An 18,154-nucleotide genomic window follows, 5' to 3' on the forward strand; every position below is an offset into this window, starting at 1 on the left:
TTATTTTTATTATTATTACTATTATTATTATTATTATTATTATTATTATTATTATTATTATTATTATTATTATTCCGAGTACAGTATTACAACAAACACATTACTGTACAGACACTTGAAATCACTTGAAAAACTATTTCACTGTAAAACATCATTTTAGATGTACAGTGTTCCAAATGTGGAGGGTTTAAGAGTTAAATGGACAGAGATATAACCTACCAGCTTGGCTGACCAGAGAAGACTGGTAAATGATTGACCCATGCTTATCTCCACCCATGTGGTGGTACTTTCTGGAAGCTTGCCTGGTAAGATCATGCAGTCGTCAATGACGCATGAAAAGTTTACGCAAATATTTTGAAAACATTTTTGGTGAACTTTTAAAAGTTTTGCAATGCGATTTGTGTCACTTATGCAGTTAGTGCTACCCAGTAATATGACACAATTTGCGTTGTGGTGCGCTAGAGGGTTAATTTTGCATATGAGTGGAAGCTGTGTATTTTTACTAGTACAATTCTAATTTATTAATTGGTTTTTTTTTTTCAGAAGTGTGATTTGCTGATGAACAGAAAATGCTGACAAAATTTGAGACGAAGAGTGCAAGGGTGAAGGGCTTGTCCTTTCACTCCAAACGGCCCTGGGTTCTGGCCAGGTAAGACACTATACAAAGTTTTCTTCTTTGGTTTTATGTTCAGAAGAGTACAATATTACTTTAGCTTCCTGTAAAGGTAAGTTTAATTCTCCTGACTTTATTGGAGGCAGTACAAATTACAGTGAGAAACGCGTAAAGTGAACAACATAACATATGGGATTAATTGAAATAGAGACCAGGCCGACCCCCAAACTCCACTTTTTCCCGACACAATACGTACGTTTTACTAAAAATAACATCTTAACTTTATGATGGTATTCACCCACACATAATATAGAAGGGAACAGTCAATAAACTGAAGGTTAGGTTAGAAAAAAACAAGGTTGGGGTTAACACTTACGTTAGCAGAAGAGATGGGTCGGCGTACGGGAATGGAGGCTGGTTCCGAGGCAGAGGGCAGGCTACTGGCCCTCGGGTGAGTCACCATCACTGTCATCCACACTTGTCAGGGCCTCCCTGACAAATCCCTCAAAGTCATCATCACTGTCTCTACCTCTGTCACTATCACTGGCTTGGGCTGGCTGTGGTGGGTTGCAGGCGAAGAACTCTGTTATGCTTTGCTGATGGCTGGTGTTTATGTTGTCGTGATAAACCTTGATGTAGGGCTCCATAGTCTGCAACAGCTGGGTAGTGAAGATTTCATACCTGTTTGCGTCAGGGTCGTCGGAAAGGAGCAGCTTGGCGTTCTAGCTACACTCGATGGCACCCCTAACATTACTATGGGATAAGCGGCGTTCTTCTTGGGATGACGCACCACCTGCCTCTTCACTGACGTCATCATCATCTACCATCTCGTCGGTAGTCACATCAGGATCCCTTATTACCTCCAGGATGTCGTCGTTGGTGGTCTCGGAGAAGCCTGCAGCTGTAACACTCTGTGCAGCTTCTCTGGCAAGGTCCACTGCTACTGCAACAGTCTGAACCTCACCAGTCACAGATTGACTCTGCCTAGCGGCCGGAATGCCTTGCAACACATGTCTCCATGCATGACGAACAGTTGCTACAGACAGCTGATCCCATGCCTCCACCAAGAAATCCACAGCTTTCTTGACGTTGAATATTCTCCAGAATTGTTTTAAAAGTACTTCTTGCTCTGCCAACTGTTGATCCTCGTCGTCTTCGCTCTTGCTATCGGTGTTGGTGTCACTCAGGTTACGCAACTCTTCCCTGGTGTTGGTGTTGTCGTTCAGGAGCTTGAATTTTTTAGTAGAGAATGCAGCTCTTACATTACAGATTAACTCTTGGTCCATGGGCTGTAATATAGACGTAGTGTTGGGAGGAAGGAAGACCACTTTTACGTTGGGGTGACGATCTAACAGTAGAGGCGAGTGTCCTGGTGCGTTGTCCAGCAGCAACAAAATCTTGAATGGCACATTCTGTTGCTCACAGAATTTCTTCACATCGGGAACGAAACAGTCATCAAACCAGGAGAGGGACAGTGTAGAGAACATCCATGCCTTACGTGCGGTCAGCCAGTGGACATTTAGCTTGGTCATGTCCATGCTCTTGTAGGCGTGCAGCTTGCGTGCTGTGTGGATCACCGATAACTTGAGCTTACAGGTACCGGAGGCATTGGTGGTAAACAGGACGGTGATGCACTCCTTCTGCAACTTCCGGCCCCGAATATTGCTGGCATTCTTCACAACGAAGGTCTTGGAAGGTAGCTTTTTCCTTTAAAGACCAGATTCGTCCATGTTAAACACCTGGTCGTCGGTGTACTGTCCTTCCTCCATAATCTCACGTAAAAACGGAGGAAATTCCCTAGCCGCAACACGGTCAGCACTAGCTTCTTCACCACCAATAATGATATTGGTGATCTTGTTCCTCTTCTTAAACCTCTGTAACCACCCAGAGGAAGCATTAAAGGGTTTGGGCTCTGTAATTCCCATCTTTCGTGACACTGCAGCATACAGTTCACGTGCGTACTCCTTAACTGAGCGCGTGTCCACCGCCATGTTCCGTCGCGCCTGACGCACCAAGTAGCTCACAAATAATTTTTCCGTCTTGAGAAGCACCTGGTTGTGGAAATACTTGATCTTAGGAGCACCTGTAGACTTTGTGATGTTCATGTGCTCCTTTATCTTGGCTGCATCCTTCTTAATTGTCCTGATCGTAGACTCGTTAACACCATGCTGGCGCGCGAGATCAACCTGTCTTGTTTCTTTCTCCAACTCTTGTATGATCTTATACTTAATTTCGTAGCTTAAGGAACGTCGTGTCTTCTTTGGCTTAGGGCGGCTGGGTCCAGGTAAGGAAAGGTTTCTCTCTGGGGGCGGTGGTCCGGCGGAAGCCATTTTACAGAACAATGGATGCACGCTTACACGGTGTGGCCTGGAGGGATGAAACTGCCGCGGCTAGGTCAGGCGTCGTCTTTCCTCCCTCCCTCCCGCGGGTGGACACGTCATATTACTTTAAACCAATCACAGCTAGCAGCGGAGGGAGGTAAGGATGCATGGCCCAATTACAGTCCGATACGTCATGTGACGTCACTGATAACGCAACAAAGACACACACTGCGCAACCTACTCGCGCCGCTTACACAACATGGCGGGAGAGATGACGGGAGGTTTGGATCCAAAAATGGCGCAGCTCGCCAGCCGCTCTCCGCGGAATGTGAGCATTCCGGTTTCAGCAGGGTACCACATAAACGCGGAATGTGGGACCGCGTAAAGCGAGGGTTGACTGTGTGTGTGTGTGTCTGTGTGTATATATATATATATATATATATATATATATATATATATATATATATATATATATATATATATATATATATATTGATAAAATCACACGGGAAAATGGAAACAACGGAGTACCTTAGCTTTCGTCTTTATTCAAGACATCTTCAGTTGCCTCTGAAGATGTCTTGAATAAAGACGAAAGCTAAGGTACTCCGTTGTTTCCATTTTCCCGTGTGATTTTATCAAGATATATCTTATCCACGTTTTCATTGTGGATTTACATGAAATATATATATATATATATATATATATATATATATATATATATATATATATATATATATATATATATATATATATATATATATATATATATATATATATATATATATATATATATATATATATATATATATATATATATATATACACACACACTATTGTATTATCTACTTAATGGTTTCACTAACGTTTTATCATATACGGTGCCTCGCCAGAGCTGAACTTTCACTTAACACGGATTTTTTCCACATATACGCGGTGAGTGTCCGAGACGCTATTTTTAGATTTGCCCCACCCGCCACCCTGCCTGACTGCCTGTTTTAGCTCATAAAATTCATACAAATTACCCCGCCAGAATATAATTTACATTGCTGGAATTCTTATAATTTGGTGATCATTTTGAATATAAACATCATATATTTTGCATTAAACATACAATTTTTAGATAAAATTTTTTCTCAAGGTAACTATGTTCTCTTTGTGCAAAATATATGACATTTATATTCAAAATATTCCTGGTCTTACAAGGAATCCAGCAATGTCAATTATATTATCCTAACTTTAGTTTGAGGTATTATTTATTAAAATTTAGTGGTTATCCCACACATCTCCTTGGGACGGTTGGTGGGGGGTGGGGGGGAGGGAGGGACCGACCGACCATCTGTTACCCTGTGAAGAATTATTTTTTTTTTTATTAACTGAAGATATTTGTTTTAGCTCATAAAATTCATACAAATTACCCGGTCAGAATATAATTTACATTGCTGGAATTCTTATAATTTGGTGATCATTTTGAATATAAACATCATATATTTTGCATTAAACATACAATTTTTAGATAAAAATTTTTCTCTAGGTAACTATGTTATCTTTTGTGCAAAATATATGACATTTATATTCAAAATATTCCTGGTCTTACAAGGAATCCAGCAATGTCAATTATATTATCCTAACTTTAATCTGAGGTATTATTTAATACTAAATGTTAAAAACTCTTGAAGGGAGGATTGGTGGGGGGTGGGGGGGAGGGTTGGGACTGACCGCGCGGTTGGAAGAGGGGGGGAGGCAAGGTGGGGTACTTTGATTGACAGATAGTGTCGTGAAGATTATTTTTTTTTTTTATTAACTGAAGATATTTGTTTTAGCTCATAAAATTCATACAAATTACCCGGTCAGAATATAATTTACATTGCTGGAATTCTTATAATTTGGTGATCATTTTGAATATAAACATCATATATTTTGCATTAAACATACAATTTTTAGATAAAATTTTTCTCTAGGTAACTATGTTATCTTTTGTGCAAAATATATGACATTTATATTCAAAATATTCCTGGTCTTACAAGGAATCCAGCAATGTCAATTGTATTATCCTAACTTTAGTTTGAGGTATTATTTATTAAAATTTAGTGGTTTTCCCCCAAAAATTTCTCTGAGAGGGAAGAGCCAGGCAGTGTAGTGTGAGAGAGGGGGAGGGAGTTGAGTCCATTATTTGAATGGACATTAACTTGGCGACTGTATTTCTCTATTTCTCTTAAGTATTAATTGTGTGCATGTACCATCATAAAATTAAGATGTTATTTTTACTACAACATAGGTATGTGCCTTCAAAAAGTGGAGTTTGGGGGTCGGGCCGGTTTCTATTGGAATTAATCCCATATGTTCTGTTGTTCACTTAACGCGGATTTCACTTAACGCGGGACCCTCTGGGTTCAATTGACCGCGTTAAGTGGGGTACAACTGTGTATATATATATATATATATATATATATATAAATACGGTATATATATTAAACAAAAAATGAGTACAACACCAATGTATCCAATTTTTTATGAAAGAAATGCTTGCTTTTTAATAAGAAATTATTAAAAAAGTAATGTACACAAAGTACAGTACAGTACAGTACAGTACAGTACAGTACATTTACCCCCAGAAATTGAAGGCAGATCCAGCTGGACATGCCTCTGACTGCAAAAGGCTTGCAGGCACTCAGAGTCTGAGTGCTTTAAAATTCCGTATTCAGCACATAATTATTTGCGAGGGAGCAGCACCCTTTTTCTAGCTTTTCAATCGCCTTTAACTTTTTGTTCACTGATAAGGTTTTCGGAACCTTCTCACCACCCTAATGAACACCAAACACTTTCTTAGGGGCCATGGTTATTGTCTAATTTTTCAATAATAATGCAAAAATATGTATGTTATGTCAGCCTGCAACATAATCACATTACTGGCAATGTCAAATAAGTTTCAAAATAATGTTCAGTATGTCTAAATGGTAATAAAACACAATCGACGGTGCAAGAGAGCACAAGTGGTGTTATCATGGGCATCACTAATTTATGACTGAACGCGTGACGTGTGTCCCTTTGTTTACAAGCGTGGGTGGATCACGAGCTCTGTCCGCCTTGCTCCCTTGAAATTTTGGCTTATGGCGGATAAGTTTATGTTCAAGAGAACCACAAGCAAGATGTTACCTCCACTGACCAGAGATACAAACTGACACCTTTGTGGGTGAGTCAAGTGGTTGTTGGGTGCACCATAAACTAGTTTCCTGTACTCCAATTATGTTAAATAAGTGTTAAAGTGTTAAAATGACTAAAAAATTTAATATAAAACTTGGAAAATTATTGAATAGTTCAACCTTCTTGATATTTTCTCAAATGGGAACGAATTTAAGCCCTAGAACCGATTACTGTATTGGCGGACTAATATTCTAGCTGGTGAGCAAGCAAAAACGTGTTGACACGATTTCGTAAAAATTTCGTTAACCGAATTTTTTTCGTTAACCGAATTGGGGATTCTTATGGAAGGTAATTCGTGAACCGAAATTTTGTTAACCGAGGCGTTCGTTAACTGAGGGATCACTGTACAGGTAAAAGAAATAATTGTCCTAAGGGCAAACACATAAAGGGAATATAAATTTTTTTGCATACGAGTAAAAATGTATTCCCCCCCCCCTCCACACGGTCAGCAAATGATATTTGTGGATTTGTCAATTTGCGGCCATTTTGAGACCAAACACTCCACAAGTTTTAAGAGCATTTTCTGGAAAATTGTACCCGATCCAGGGATGGGGAATTTTTTCTGGTTTTGAGGGATGACTTAATTTGCAATTTCTGTAACTTCCGAGAATATTTTCCTGGTACTTGGGAAACTCTGGGGATAAGGGATTTTTTTTTCCCAGCATGAAGAGAGTTGTCTCATTACTCGGAAATCTCTCCCGGAAGTGCTCTGTACTTGTTGTTCTGGCTGATGGAGATATCATTGAATTAACATTAGAAAACTTACCTTCAAGATAGTTACATTGCTTCACAATTATTTCTGGCTGAAAGTGTTCTGATACCTCATTAACACTAACAGTGAATGGGTTCTGAAAAATTATAAAATCTTTCTCAAGGTACTGTACAGTGTTTATTATCAACAAATTTCTCTTGGAATTCACTTCTTAACTTGGAAATCTTGTTGCTGCAGTGCTTATCTGTCTGAGCATCACAATGAAACTGAGATGTGTCTTGTGGGGTTTTTACGGCCGTAAAGTGTGCCAGAATACTCTCTGCACGTTGCTTTACCCAAAGTTGAAGTTTCACCTCGACTCCACGAATGTGTTTATAAAATTCTGTCACCAATTTGTTGCGTCTTTGCATTTTTGTGTTCAGGTAATTTAAGTGGTTTGTAATATCCACCATGAAAACTGTATCTCGAACCCATTCATTATCTTGCAGTTCAAGTGCATCCTTTCCTTTTTGTACCATAAACATCTGTATTTTACTTTGCAGTCTATAAAAGCATTTCAGTAAAGCTCCCGACTTAACCAACGAACATCAGTGTGTTACAAAATACACTCGTTAAATGAATAAATTGTATACCAATTGGTAGAACCCATGTACTATAGGGGTTACAAAATTTCCATTTATCGTGCATATCTATAATGGGTATTTCTATACTGTACATGCCAAACTAAGTGCAAACTGGTGTGACAATTTCCTGAAAAATATGATTTTTTCTATATCTATCTTAGAACTAAATATAGTTCTGTGAAACCTGGATACATTATAAGTTTTTTAATTTAATTGGATTCATCACTGCAATTTCATGGGGGAACATACAGGGTACTTTTACTGTTGTATCTCTAAAAAGTATCTGTCAGGATGGGTCTGATGACTTCTGAAATGTTACATGAAACTTGTGATGTACTGGGAGGGTTGGTATGTGTGGCTCTGTGGCCTACTGATCCTACTACATTTGGTAACCGAACATCATATTAATTGCACCAAAATAAATACACATTGTATAACTTAAGTTAAACTATATACCAAAGTAAATGCATGTCCCAATATCTATCATCCATGGTCTCATAATGTTTCACACAGTGTGTGAACAGATAATTTTTTGAGATACTCGACAGCTGGTTGCATCTTGTGTGGCATCAGAGGGCCACAAATGCCAGGCAAGAATGAGAATACATTTAGATATTTAACCTTACTGACTTGTAGGAAATAAATCCCTGGTATTCAACTAAATATTTTAATAAATACCCTGTATGTCAAAATTTCAATTTTATCTTCTTACAAGCAGGTGGTAATTGAACATTTTAATGATCAGCTGCCTTTTCTTGAGTTATGTATGTGCTCTGGAGCAGTGACATATACATTAGACCTTTGTTATTTGCAAGGGATAGGTTCCAAGAAATGGCGCTAATTGGCAAAACCACAAATAGCAACTTATATAATAGCTTAGTGCACTAATATACAGGTATACTTATACAGTACAGTACTGTGTATGAGAAACTTAAGTCACAATACTGTACTTACATTCATAAGTGGAAATCTGGAGCTTGATGAAGTGGTGCACTGTACATAGAGAGACATCTGGTTCATGAAGCATAGGTGGATCATCAAGATCACTGGTGGAAGAAGGTGAATCAGTGGTGGTTGGTAGAGAGGCAGGTGGTGGAGTGGCGTGCGACCAGGAAGTGGCGCATTGCCGAAAGGCGGGTGTTGAGGTGGCAGGTGACTGGGAGGAGGAGGGTGGAGCGGTAGTAGCTGGCTCTTTCTTGAAAAACATGGTGATTGGTAGTTGTTTCCTCTTGGCTTTGAGTTCTTTAAACATTTCCTGATAGGGAAACAATACCTGGTTGATTCCTTGGACCATTTTAAGGCTGCATTCCATGGAAGGGTCATGGTCAACAATGAAATCATTCACCATCTTTATCTGACGAAATAGTTCACCCAAATTTTCCAAGCTCCAACCTTCTTGTTGTAATTCCATAATGTCTTCCTCTTCATCTTCCTTGGCACTTTTTACCAACTCTTCCAAATCCTCTTCTGTAAGTTCCTCTTCATGCCCATCAATCAGCTCTTCCACGTCTTCAGCAGCCATATCCACAAACCCCCCTCACCACCCAACTGATGTGCAACACTCACAATGTCATTCACATCCTCTACTATGGATGGAAATCCCTGAAAGTTATTCACACACTCAGGCCACAAGGTGCACCAACAAGCATTCACTGTCTCTGGTTTGAGTTCATTGAATGATTCACTGATGTTGGTAATGCAGTTCGCAATGCTGTACTCCTTCCAACACTTATTAACATCAAGGTCAGGGTCTTCATCCATGGCACTACAGACACTACCAAAAGAGCGGCGTGTATAATATGCCTTGAAGGTATGTATTACACCCTGATCGAGAGGTTGGATAAGAGCAGTGGTGTTAGGGGGTAGGAACACCACCTCTACACCTGGATGGCTAAACTGTAAACTTTCTGGGTGGCCTGGTACATTGTTTATCAATAATAACACCTTGAATTCCATCTTCTTGGAAGCAAGGTATTTTACCACATCTGGGACAAAGCATTTATGGAACCAGTCCAGGAATGCTTGCACAGTTACTCATGCCTTTTTGTTTGACTGCCAAAGCACTGGCAAAGGTTCTTGTTTTTTCCCTTTAAAACCCTTGGGTTTGCTGAGCGGTAAAGCAAACCAGGCTTGATCATGTGGCCAGCCGCATTGCCACAGAAGATGAGCGTCACTCTGTCCTTGGCTGCCTTGAACCCAGAGGCACGCTTCTCCCGCTTGTTTATGTATGTTCTACCAGGCATTTTCTTCCAGTATAAACCAGATTCATCAGCATTAAACACTTGCTCTGGTCTATATCCTTTCTCTAATATTATTTTCTTCAGCTTGGCGGGAAATGCTCCTGCGGCTGTGTGGTCAGCTGATGCAGCCTCTCCAGTCAGCTTCACATTATGGAGCGAGAATCTTCTCTTAACATTCTCGAACCAACCTTTACTGGCACTAAAAGTTGGTTCAGTCACTGCATTAACCCCTTCACCACCTGTTGACTCATAAAAATGAGTATAAAGACTTTAAGCCTTTTCATGAAACAAGTTGCTGTCAATCGAAACATTTTTGCGGTGCTGGTCCTCAATCCAAATGTTCAGTGCTTTCTCAGATTTCACAGTGTTCTTGTTATGAACAACCTGCGCCACTTTAGCACTTGCAGGAGCACTCGCTTGAACTGAATCACGAATTGCTTTTTCAATCTTTCTTATTTACCGCACTGTGGATTCGTTTACACCAAACAACTGACCAGCCGCGGCAGCACTCATCCCCTCTTTTAACTTGTCTAATAATTAAATTTTCTTTGTCAGGGTCATCACTGACTTTTGCCTTTTACATTTTACTCCACTGGCATCACTAGCACTGACACTAGGCAGTCTTTTCAGGGCCATTTCACACAGAAACACGAAAGTTTTGAGAGTATGACACAGGATGCTAGGTCACGGATATTGGGTGAGAGCAAACAGAGCGGGATGAGACGCCGCGGGTGCATGGGGTGACTCGTTGCGCTGAAGGAGAAGGCCCGCATGCTAGCCACCCGAGGCACCAGCTGCTTACCACGAATCGTCGAAATCGCGAATCGTAAACCCGCGAATGGGAAAGGTCTACTGTACAGTTGTATGCTTATTTCTGACTACAGTATCACACAAAAGTCTGGTATGTTTCGTAATCTAGGAATATTTTATTTGGGGTTTGCTATGGCCAGACAACCCCCTTTTGTATTAGTTTTGAACCTTTTTTTGTTGGTGTACCTCATGGTCTCAGTGACTCGGTCATTTTTATTTCTATACAGTACTAAACTATATATATTATCAAAAAGACAAGGTACAGCAACTTTAAAACCTTTATTCAGAATCCAAACAAATCTTATTTTTCACTTTATGCAAACTTCATTCCATCTACCGAATGCTTTGCACAACTCATAAATGATAAAACTTAGTCTTATTGTAAAAACTGCTGCTGCTTGTTAGCAGCCAACATTTTGATTCTCGGTGATGTCTTTGAGAGAATCACACGTTCTGTATGTTATGTTCAACTTTCAGCTTATTCCACACTTTGGTGGAGATGTGTAGATGGGTAGCATGAGTGGGTGGCTCCCTCCTCCTCTCTCCCACAAGACTCCTTTAACACTTCTTTGTGCAATTCCACCACAATTCTCATATAGTTTAGGATCATTTGGTGCCAGGTTGATAAAATATTATCCTAAAATAATCAGGTTTCCTGAAAAAAGAATCCCACATTGAACATCATGAGTCATTTCATACTCATTTCTTTATAAAGAGCAAACAGCTGATTGGCTTACCACAATGTCTGTCTTCAACACTTGGTAAATTAGTACAGTACAGTTAGCGTATTTATAATTACTTAATAAATACTTATTGTAGTGTATTTATCATCACTTAATAAGTAATACAGTGATATCCCCATTAGCCGGAACTATTGGTGCAGAGCACTTCCGGGGATGAGAGATTTCCGGGTCACCAGACGACTTTCTCAAACCCGGAAAAATTCCTTATCCCCAGAACCTTTTCCAGTTACTGTGAAAGTTTTAGAGTGTCTAAACTAGACCTCTTGCACAGACAGACACTAGCCCACTTCCCAGAATGTTTCTGGGTGCTGGGGATATTTACCTTGAGTCTAAACTACTGGAATCCATAAATGCAGTTCTAATTAAGTATGAAACTTCATTTCTTTACGACTGTATAATAATCAAAAATAGTTTATCTAAAAATTTAATTAAATAAATATATTGAAAAATTTAAAATCCATAGGATATGGGCGTGATTGAAGCTGTGTGTTACAGCAAAGACTGTTATTTTCTACTCCCATGGAGCTGTGGAGGATTAGTGGGTCTCATGACCTGAAGATGTCTTCAATAAACACAAAACCTAAAGTATTTTTAGGGAGTTTGTGATAAGTATAAGTATAGATGAGCAAAGTTGTATATACCTTCAACATTGTTACATAACATTTTAAAATATGGAGCGAGAAAGCCGAAAGATGTGGGTAATTAGAGAGGTGGAGTGGAAATGAGTGTTGCCAAGCGCTCCTCAACAGCTGATATTTAACTCGCTACCATGTAGTCTCACACACGCAAATGTGTCATACAATAAGACCTTCACTCCTTGTGCTTGCTGTCTTAATTCCTTTGTTGGGGTGTGTGAGTAGTGTTGAAAGTGTGTGTGTGTGTGTGTAAAATGTTAGGGTGTGATGTATGGGGGTGGTGATGGTGTGGATGGTGATGTTGTGGGTGTTAGTGGTGTGCGTGTGTGTGAGAGCTGAGTGTTGTAGATGGAAGCAAACCTTTTTGGAGGGTTGCATGGTCAGTTCCCCACCCCCTCTTCCTCACTCAAGCGTGGTTGATTGTGATACGGAGATGAATTTGATTTCATAATGATCCTTAATAAATTCTTTGAGACGTTTCCAATAAGATATCTTTAATCAAAATATTTCTATATGATATAGTGATGGGAATTCTATTCTTTTATGAAAAAATCCTAGGAAATGTTAATACCGGAGTCAGTAAAATCAGTTCTATTTTCGTTAGACACCATTTTTTATCAAAATAATCCTTTAATACAGTATATACAGTATATTAAAAAAAATCAAATGCTCTTTATGATACAGGTGTGAATAGAGCTGTGTTACTTTTACTTACTTTTATCCTCTTTGCCACTGATTGGCTCATTAGGCGCTTGGGCGATCGGTCACGTCTCTGTTACGCAGTGTTGGCAAGTACTGGGCGTGTACTGCCTCCTGAATGTATCTGAACGTGCTCCAGTGCTGGCCAAGTCTGGTCTTGAAAGAGCTCACACTCGGTGCTGTCACAACACACTCAGGCAGGTTGTTCCACGAGTTCACAACTCTCACTCCGAAAAAGTTTGTCCTCAAAGTTTTCTGGACTTAGGTCTTCTTCAACCTTGAGCTGTGACCCCTTGTGGGGCGAGAATAACGGGTACTCAAGGATTATAAAAGGCAGGGAGTTAAAGTTTTTTACTTATACGTTCTCAGGTTGACAATTCTTTATCCGAAATCCTTGAGGCCAGATGTGTTTAGGATTTTTTAATTTTTAGGATTTCAGAATGGTCTACAGTACAGTAGGTTGTGTTTCTCACTTTTTATATATTTTTTATTTTTTTATATCTTTATTATTATTTATTATTATTATTACCGTAATTATTATTATTATTATTGGCATCATTATTAATTTATTATTTTATTTTGTGTATTTTTTATTATAAATTTTATTTACTATGAATTATTTATTATTTTTATTATTATTGTTATTATTGTTATTATTATTAATATTATTATTATTATTATTATTATTATTATTATTATTATTATTATTATTATTATTATTATTATTATCATTATTATTATTATTACATTTTTGCCCCCAAGGCACTGATGTGGGTCAGTAACCTGTTCCCAGGTGGGCTAATCCCCGTAAAAAAAAAAATTAATAATAAAAAATAGAGTATGTCATGCACAGGGTTTTTTGGAATTTCAGATAAGAGGTTGTCAACCTGTAAAATATCACTGACTTGATTTAGCAGAATATAACTTGCATTGCTGGAATTCTTGCAAGATAGCAATTAATTTGAGTATAAACATCCCATAGTTTGCACTAGACATAAAATTTTTAGTAATTAACTTGCACATTTGAGTACAGGTTGTGATAAATTATGCAGTTGCTCAGAAGTTGTGGTTGCAGTTAAAAAGCTTAGTGACATCACTAGTGTATAATGCGCCCCCATATGCCCTGGTTTATTCATTGATCAGGTGTCTAAGTGCAAAAGTAGCCCAGTCGGGCCATCATGTATCAATTAAATTTAAGATATAAATTATAATGTTAAATGTTATAAGATAATGGTTTAGTAGTGCTGTTAATGTGGGTGCTGTGTAAGTGTCTTGGCCTGTCACCTCACCACCTGACTCCTGCAGAAACTCATCAACTTCTTCAAATCCTACAATGTGCTTGGCAAGCTCAACAAAATTTCTTTGTATGTTTCTCACACACACACACACATGGGAATTGAGACGACAAGCATCCAGCAAGGGTCTTGTTGTGTAACTGCTTGGAGGCGAATTAAAAGATCAGCTGTTGAGCTTATCGCTTGGCAACACTGGGACATGTTACACTCCTTTCCACTCCATCTCTCTAACCACTCACACCTTTCTGCTTTCTCACTCCATATTTTAAAATGTTGAAGGGATACAACTGCTCAGTTATACTTATCACAATCTCCTTAAAAATACTTTAGGTTTCGTGTTTATTCAAGACATCTTCAGGTCATGAGACCCACTGTATCACCCACCCAAGAAAGGGTGACCTGACATTACATCAGAAGGTCAGCAACATGAGACCACTAATCCCTCACCCTACCTCCACCTGACATCGAGTCAGGTCAGGTACAGGTAGTTCTGCTATAACGCGATAATTGTGTTCTTGTAAAATATCGTGTTATAGAAAATCACGTAATAGAAATAACAGGGCTTATGGAGAAAATAGGGTTAGGTGCAGATTACTCGAAATCGAAAAAATTTAGTAGTTAGCCTAACACAAAGGATAGCACAGTCTAAATAAATGTTACATTCATATCTAATAATGAAATCATACAGTAAATGTAATACTTTACCTTGAAAAAATATGAATGTAACTTGATGGGGGAGAAGGGTGATTTTGAGGTTGATAACATCGAGCTTCTCTTCAAGTGTTATATCCTTTCTTTTACGATCATCACCGGGAATTCTATCACCAGAACGCTTCTTGGAGATATTCTTCTTTACCATATTCACAGTTAATACCACAAAATTGGAGAAATAGTAAGCAAAAATCGCGTTATAGCAAACAAGCGTTCGCGTTATACAAATATCGTTCCTAATTCATAAATCGCGTTAGAGCAAATTCGCGTTATCAAAACACGCGTTATAGGAGAACTCACTGTACTCCCAAATACTTTAACTTTCGTCTTTATTCAAGACAATTTCAGAAAATGCTTTTGATCTTCAACCTCAGAAAATTTGTTCCAAAAGCCGGAAATTTTTGGAAAATTACGGCTCTGAGTGATTTTCTGAGCAAATTTTAATTCTGGCTATCAGAGATTTCCAGGTTTGAGGGATTCTAACTAATGGAGATATTACTGTAAAGTGTAAAGTATTATGTATCTGCATACAGTATACCCTGGTTTATTCATTAATCATTTGTCTAAGTGTACAAGTAGCCAAACTGAGTCATCATATAACACTCAAAGGTAGTAAAAAACGTTTTTATAAAGGTATCTTCATATTAAATACTATACTATACAGTGTGTTGTAGTGACCCGTTGTAACCTAGTCTGCAGAAAGCCCTCGCACAAACACATCTTCAGTAAATAACCTTCTCATACAGCTTATCCTTCTATTTTCAAGTCATCTTACAAATTACATACAGTATTGTATTTTTTATCTATTACTGAAGATGTTATATTAATCATGATGAACCATAAACCATAAGAGGCCAATCATATGAGAATATAATACTGAATCAATAAATAAATAAACCTGACGAATGCGGCAACACCTGATCAGACCCAACCTGCTTACATGCTCAAGTTTCTTAGTTCTCAGAAGGCATATAGCAAATCTGATTAGACCACTGTACACTATTCAGTAAGTGTTGTCCATTTCATAAAATATTTTTTATTTAATCTTCCCCTTTTCATGTTTTATTTATTTTTTTTAATACTATATCTGGTGACCAGAGCATCTCCGAGTCCGAAAAAAGCGAATTCCGTTTTTTTAAAATCCGATTTATAGAGGTTTTACTTAGGTTCTTATTTGAAGAAAAATAAGAAAATATTGTAGTGAAAACAAATGGATAAAAACACACTGAGGTAATTTAAAATTCAGCAGGAAAGTGAGGCTTCTACTTTATGGAAGAGTATGATCAGAGAAGCACATAAGTTGTAAAATGCAGTGTTAAAGTGGAACCAGCAACAGATGGATGATTTTAATGTGCATACTGTATTGTGGAACTTACGAGTGCTTGGTGATGTTTTTTGCCGAGGATCTCATAATTTTTTTTAATGCGATGGATTTGGGTTTATTTTTAATTTAATTGTGTAGTCTTCATGTTTTTAGGTGCTTTAGAGAAATGGGCATAAACTGGTTACTTATGAATGAAGTCCCCTTTGACCTTGCCACAGTTCTTAGCAGCAGGAATGACTGTCTCTAGTTTCAAAATGATTATATATTCAGACTGAATTTGCCAGAGTTTAGGGTGTTGTGTGGCTCTTTAGCTCATTTGGTTCAGTATTTATCCCAGGTTCCAATTGCATAGCAATTAGGATTCATGGGTCAAAGTCAGGGTTACCATAACCTGCCTTAATTTGTCACACTTCAACAGCTGCTGTAAACATCAGCCAAGTGAGTTATTATGATGAAAGTTGATGTGTATCACTAATAACAGATGTGGTACATACGAAATTTATGGATGTAGGATTGAAGCCAGGGTTGCTGGTGGCACTCCACTTCTATATCATTAATCAACAATATTCTATGGTCATTTTCCATGTTTGTATAGGTTAGCCATGGTTACCTGATGGCAGCTCACCATGCTGCATGGTCTCTTGTAGTCGCTTTTGTCCAGTTCCTAACTCTGTCATTTCTTACAACCCCACTCCATGTCATTCTTGGCTTTCCCTGGCCTATCCTCCTCTCTACATTTTGGCTCATTCATCTATTTATTTATCCAGTAAGTCAGAATACAGTACAGTACATGAATTTAGGAAACTTCCAAACTATATTAATGAGTACATCTTCCCAGGATTGATCTTGATTCACATGCTTTTTTAATCTGTATTCAGATGCTCTCTTGTTATACTGGTACTGTGGTATCTATGTATAAATATTTTATTGAGTGATAACTGCAGCACTCGGGCAGTTGCCACAAAGATTATTATGTCTAATTACTTGCTGTGTCTAACCACTAGAGTGTGTCATGTACTAAATCTGTATTGCTGCATTCAAGGTTATAATCAGTGATCACATTTCAAGGTAATTTTTCATTCATGTCAATTTACAAACCTGTCGTATGCTTGTACTGTAAATGTTTAATGGCCAAATTTGCGTGACAATGCTGTTATGAAATCAAGATCACATTCTTTGTACCCACTTAATACTGGTATCTGTAAAATTGTATGCTGTTTCAAAATCAAGGCTGCCAAGTTTGTGCATAGTTACTGTACAGGTACAGTAGTTATACTACAGGATACTACTAATATACTTGTAATGTCGGAGTGCCACTTTGGTCACCATTTCTTAGAATCACATTTGAAACTTTCTAATGCTGGCATGAAAACTTAGTGCACTTCTGTAACATAATTTGAGATTGTGTGACATGACATTTTATGTTGATCCCTTCAGACTAAAGAAACGTACAGTCATTTATTTTCATCACAGTATAATCCTAATTTTTATACTGTAGTTTCAATAGGCAGGAGCTTTAATTCATGAAATTTGTTCATTATAATTACATTAGCATCAGTTTTACCTTACTATCTTGAAATTTGTAAGAACTGGAAAAGGTAAATAAAAAATTTTGACTTGGGTTCTCAAGACGTATGGATTTAATAATTAATAGATGTAAGAATCTACAGTAATTATTGTATACACCATTGAATAGTTAAGTAATAACCTTCATTTTTGTTAATAAATCATTAACCTCAGTGTGAGGATGATTGTAAAACTGGTGTAGATTCTGCTGGGTGTGACTAGGCAGCTGCAATATGCTTTGATGTCCTTAAATAAAAAGTAAAATAGTGTTGAAAAGACCTGGAATTTGAAATAAATGAAATTGGGGGAACCTGTAGTGTAGTGTTTGCCGATACAGTACTGTATTGTACAGTAGTGGTAGGGATGTTCTTAGGTTTTCATGACCCAGGAAAAGTGGAAGGAATCATGACCATGTAATTTTGCCAGCCATGTATGTAATACTGTTGAGGTTTTCTAGCATTTTTGTCATTCCTAAGATTCACTAAAACCATGTTTTAGGAGATTTGACAAATGTGAATGTATACAGTACTGTATGCCAAATAGATTTTCCTGTATAGATGGCTAAAGAGGTTCTATCCTACTTCTGAGGAACTTCAACTTTATCTATCAAATTTGGTCCATTGTGTCATTTTGTCTTGGAGACATTTGTTGACAACAT

At 38.0% G+C, this 18,154-nt stretch overlaps 1 protein-coding gene across 2 annotated transcripts in view; it reads left to right on the top strand.

Annotated features, from left to right (window-relative positions):
* Positions 1 to 541: 541 nt before the first annotated feature.
* LOC121871806 (coatomer subunit alpha-like) overlaps positions 542 to 18,154 on the top strand; it is a 169,997-nt gene continuing 152,384 nt past the window's right edge. For both annotated transcript variants that reach the window (XM_042374305.1, XM_042374306.1), the window contains exon 1: positions 542 to 649. In XM_042374305.1, coding sequence (XP_042230239.1) covers positions 570 to 649 — 80 coding nt within the window. In that variant the 5' untranslated portion in view covers positions 542 to 569. The remainder of the gene's footprint in view (positions 650 to 18,154) is intronic.

The sequence above is a fragment of the Homarus americanus genome, unplaced genomic scaffold (assembly GCF_018991925.1).
Source record: "Homarus americanus isolate GMGI-L3 unplaced genomic scaffold, GMGI_Hamer_2.0 scaffold39675, whole genome shotgun sequence".
Lineage (NCBI taxonomy): Eukaryota > Metazoa > Arthropoda > Malacostraca > Decapoda > Nephropidae > Homarus > Homarus americanus.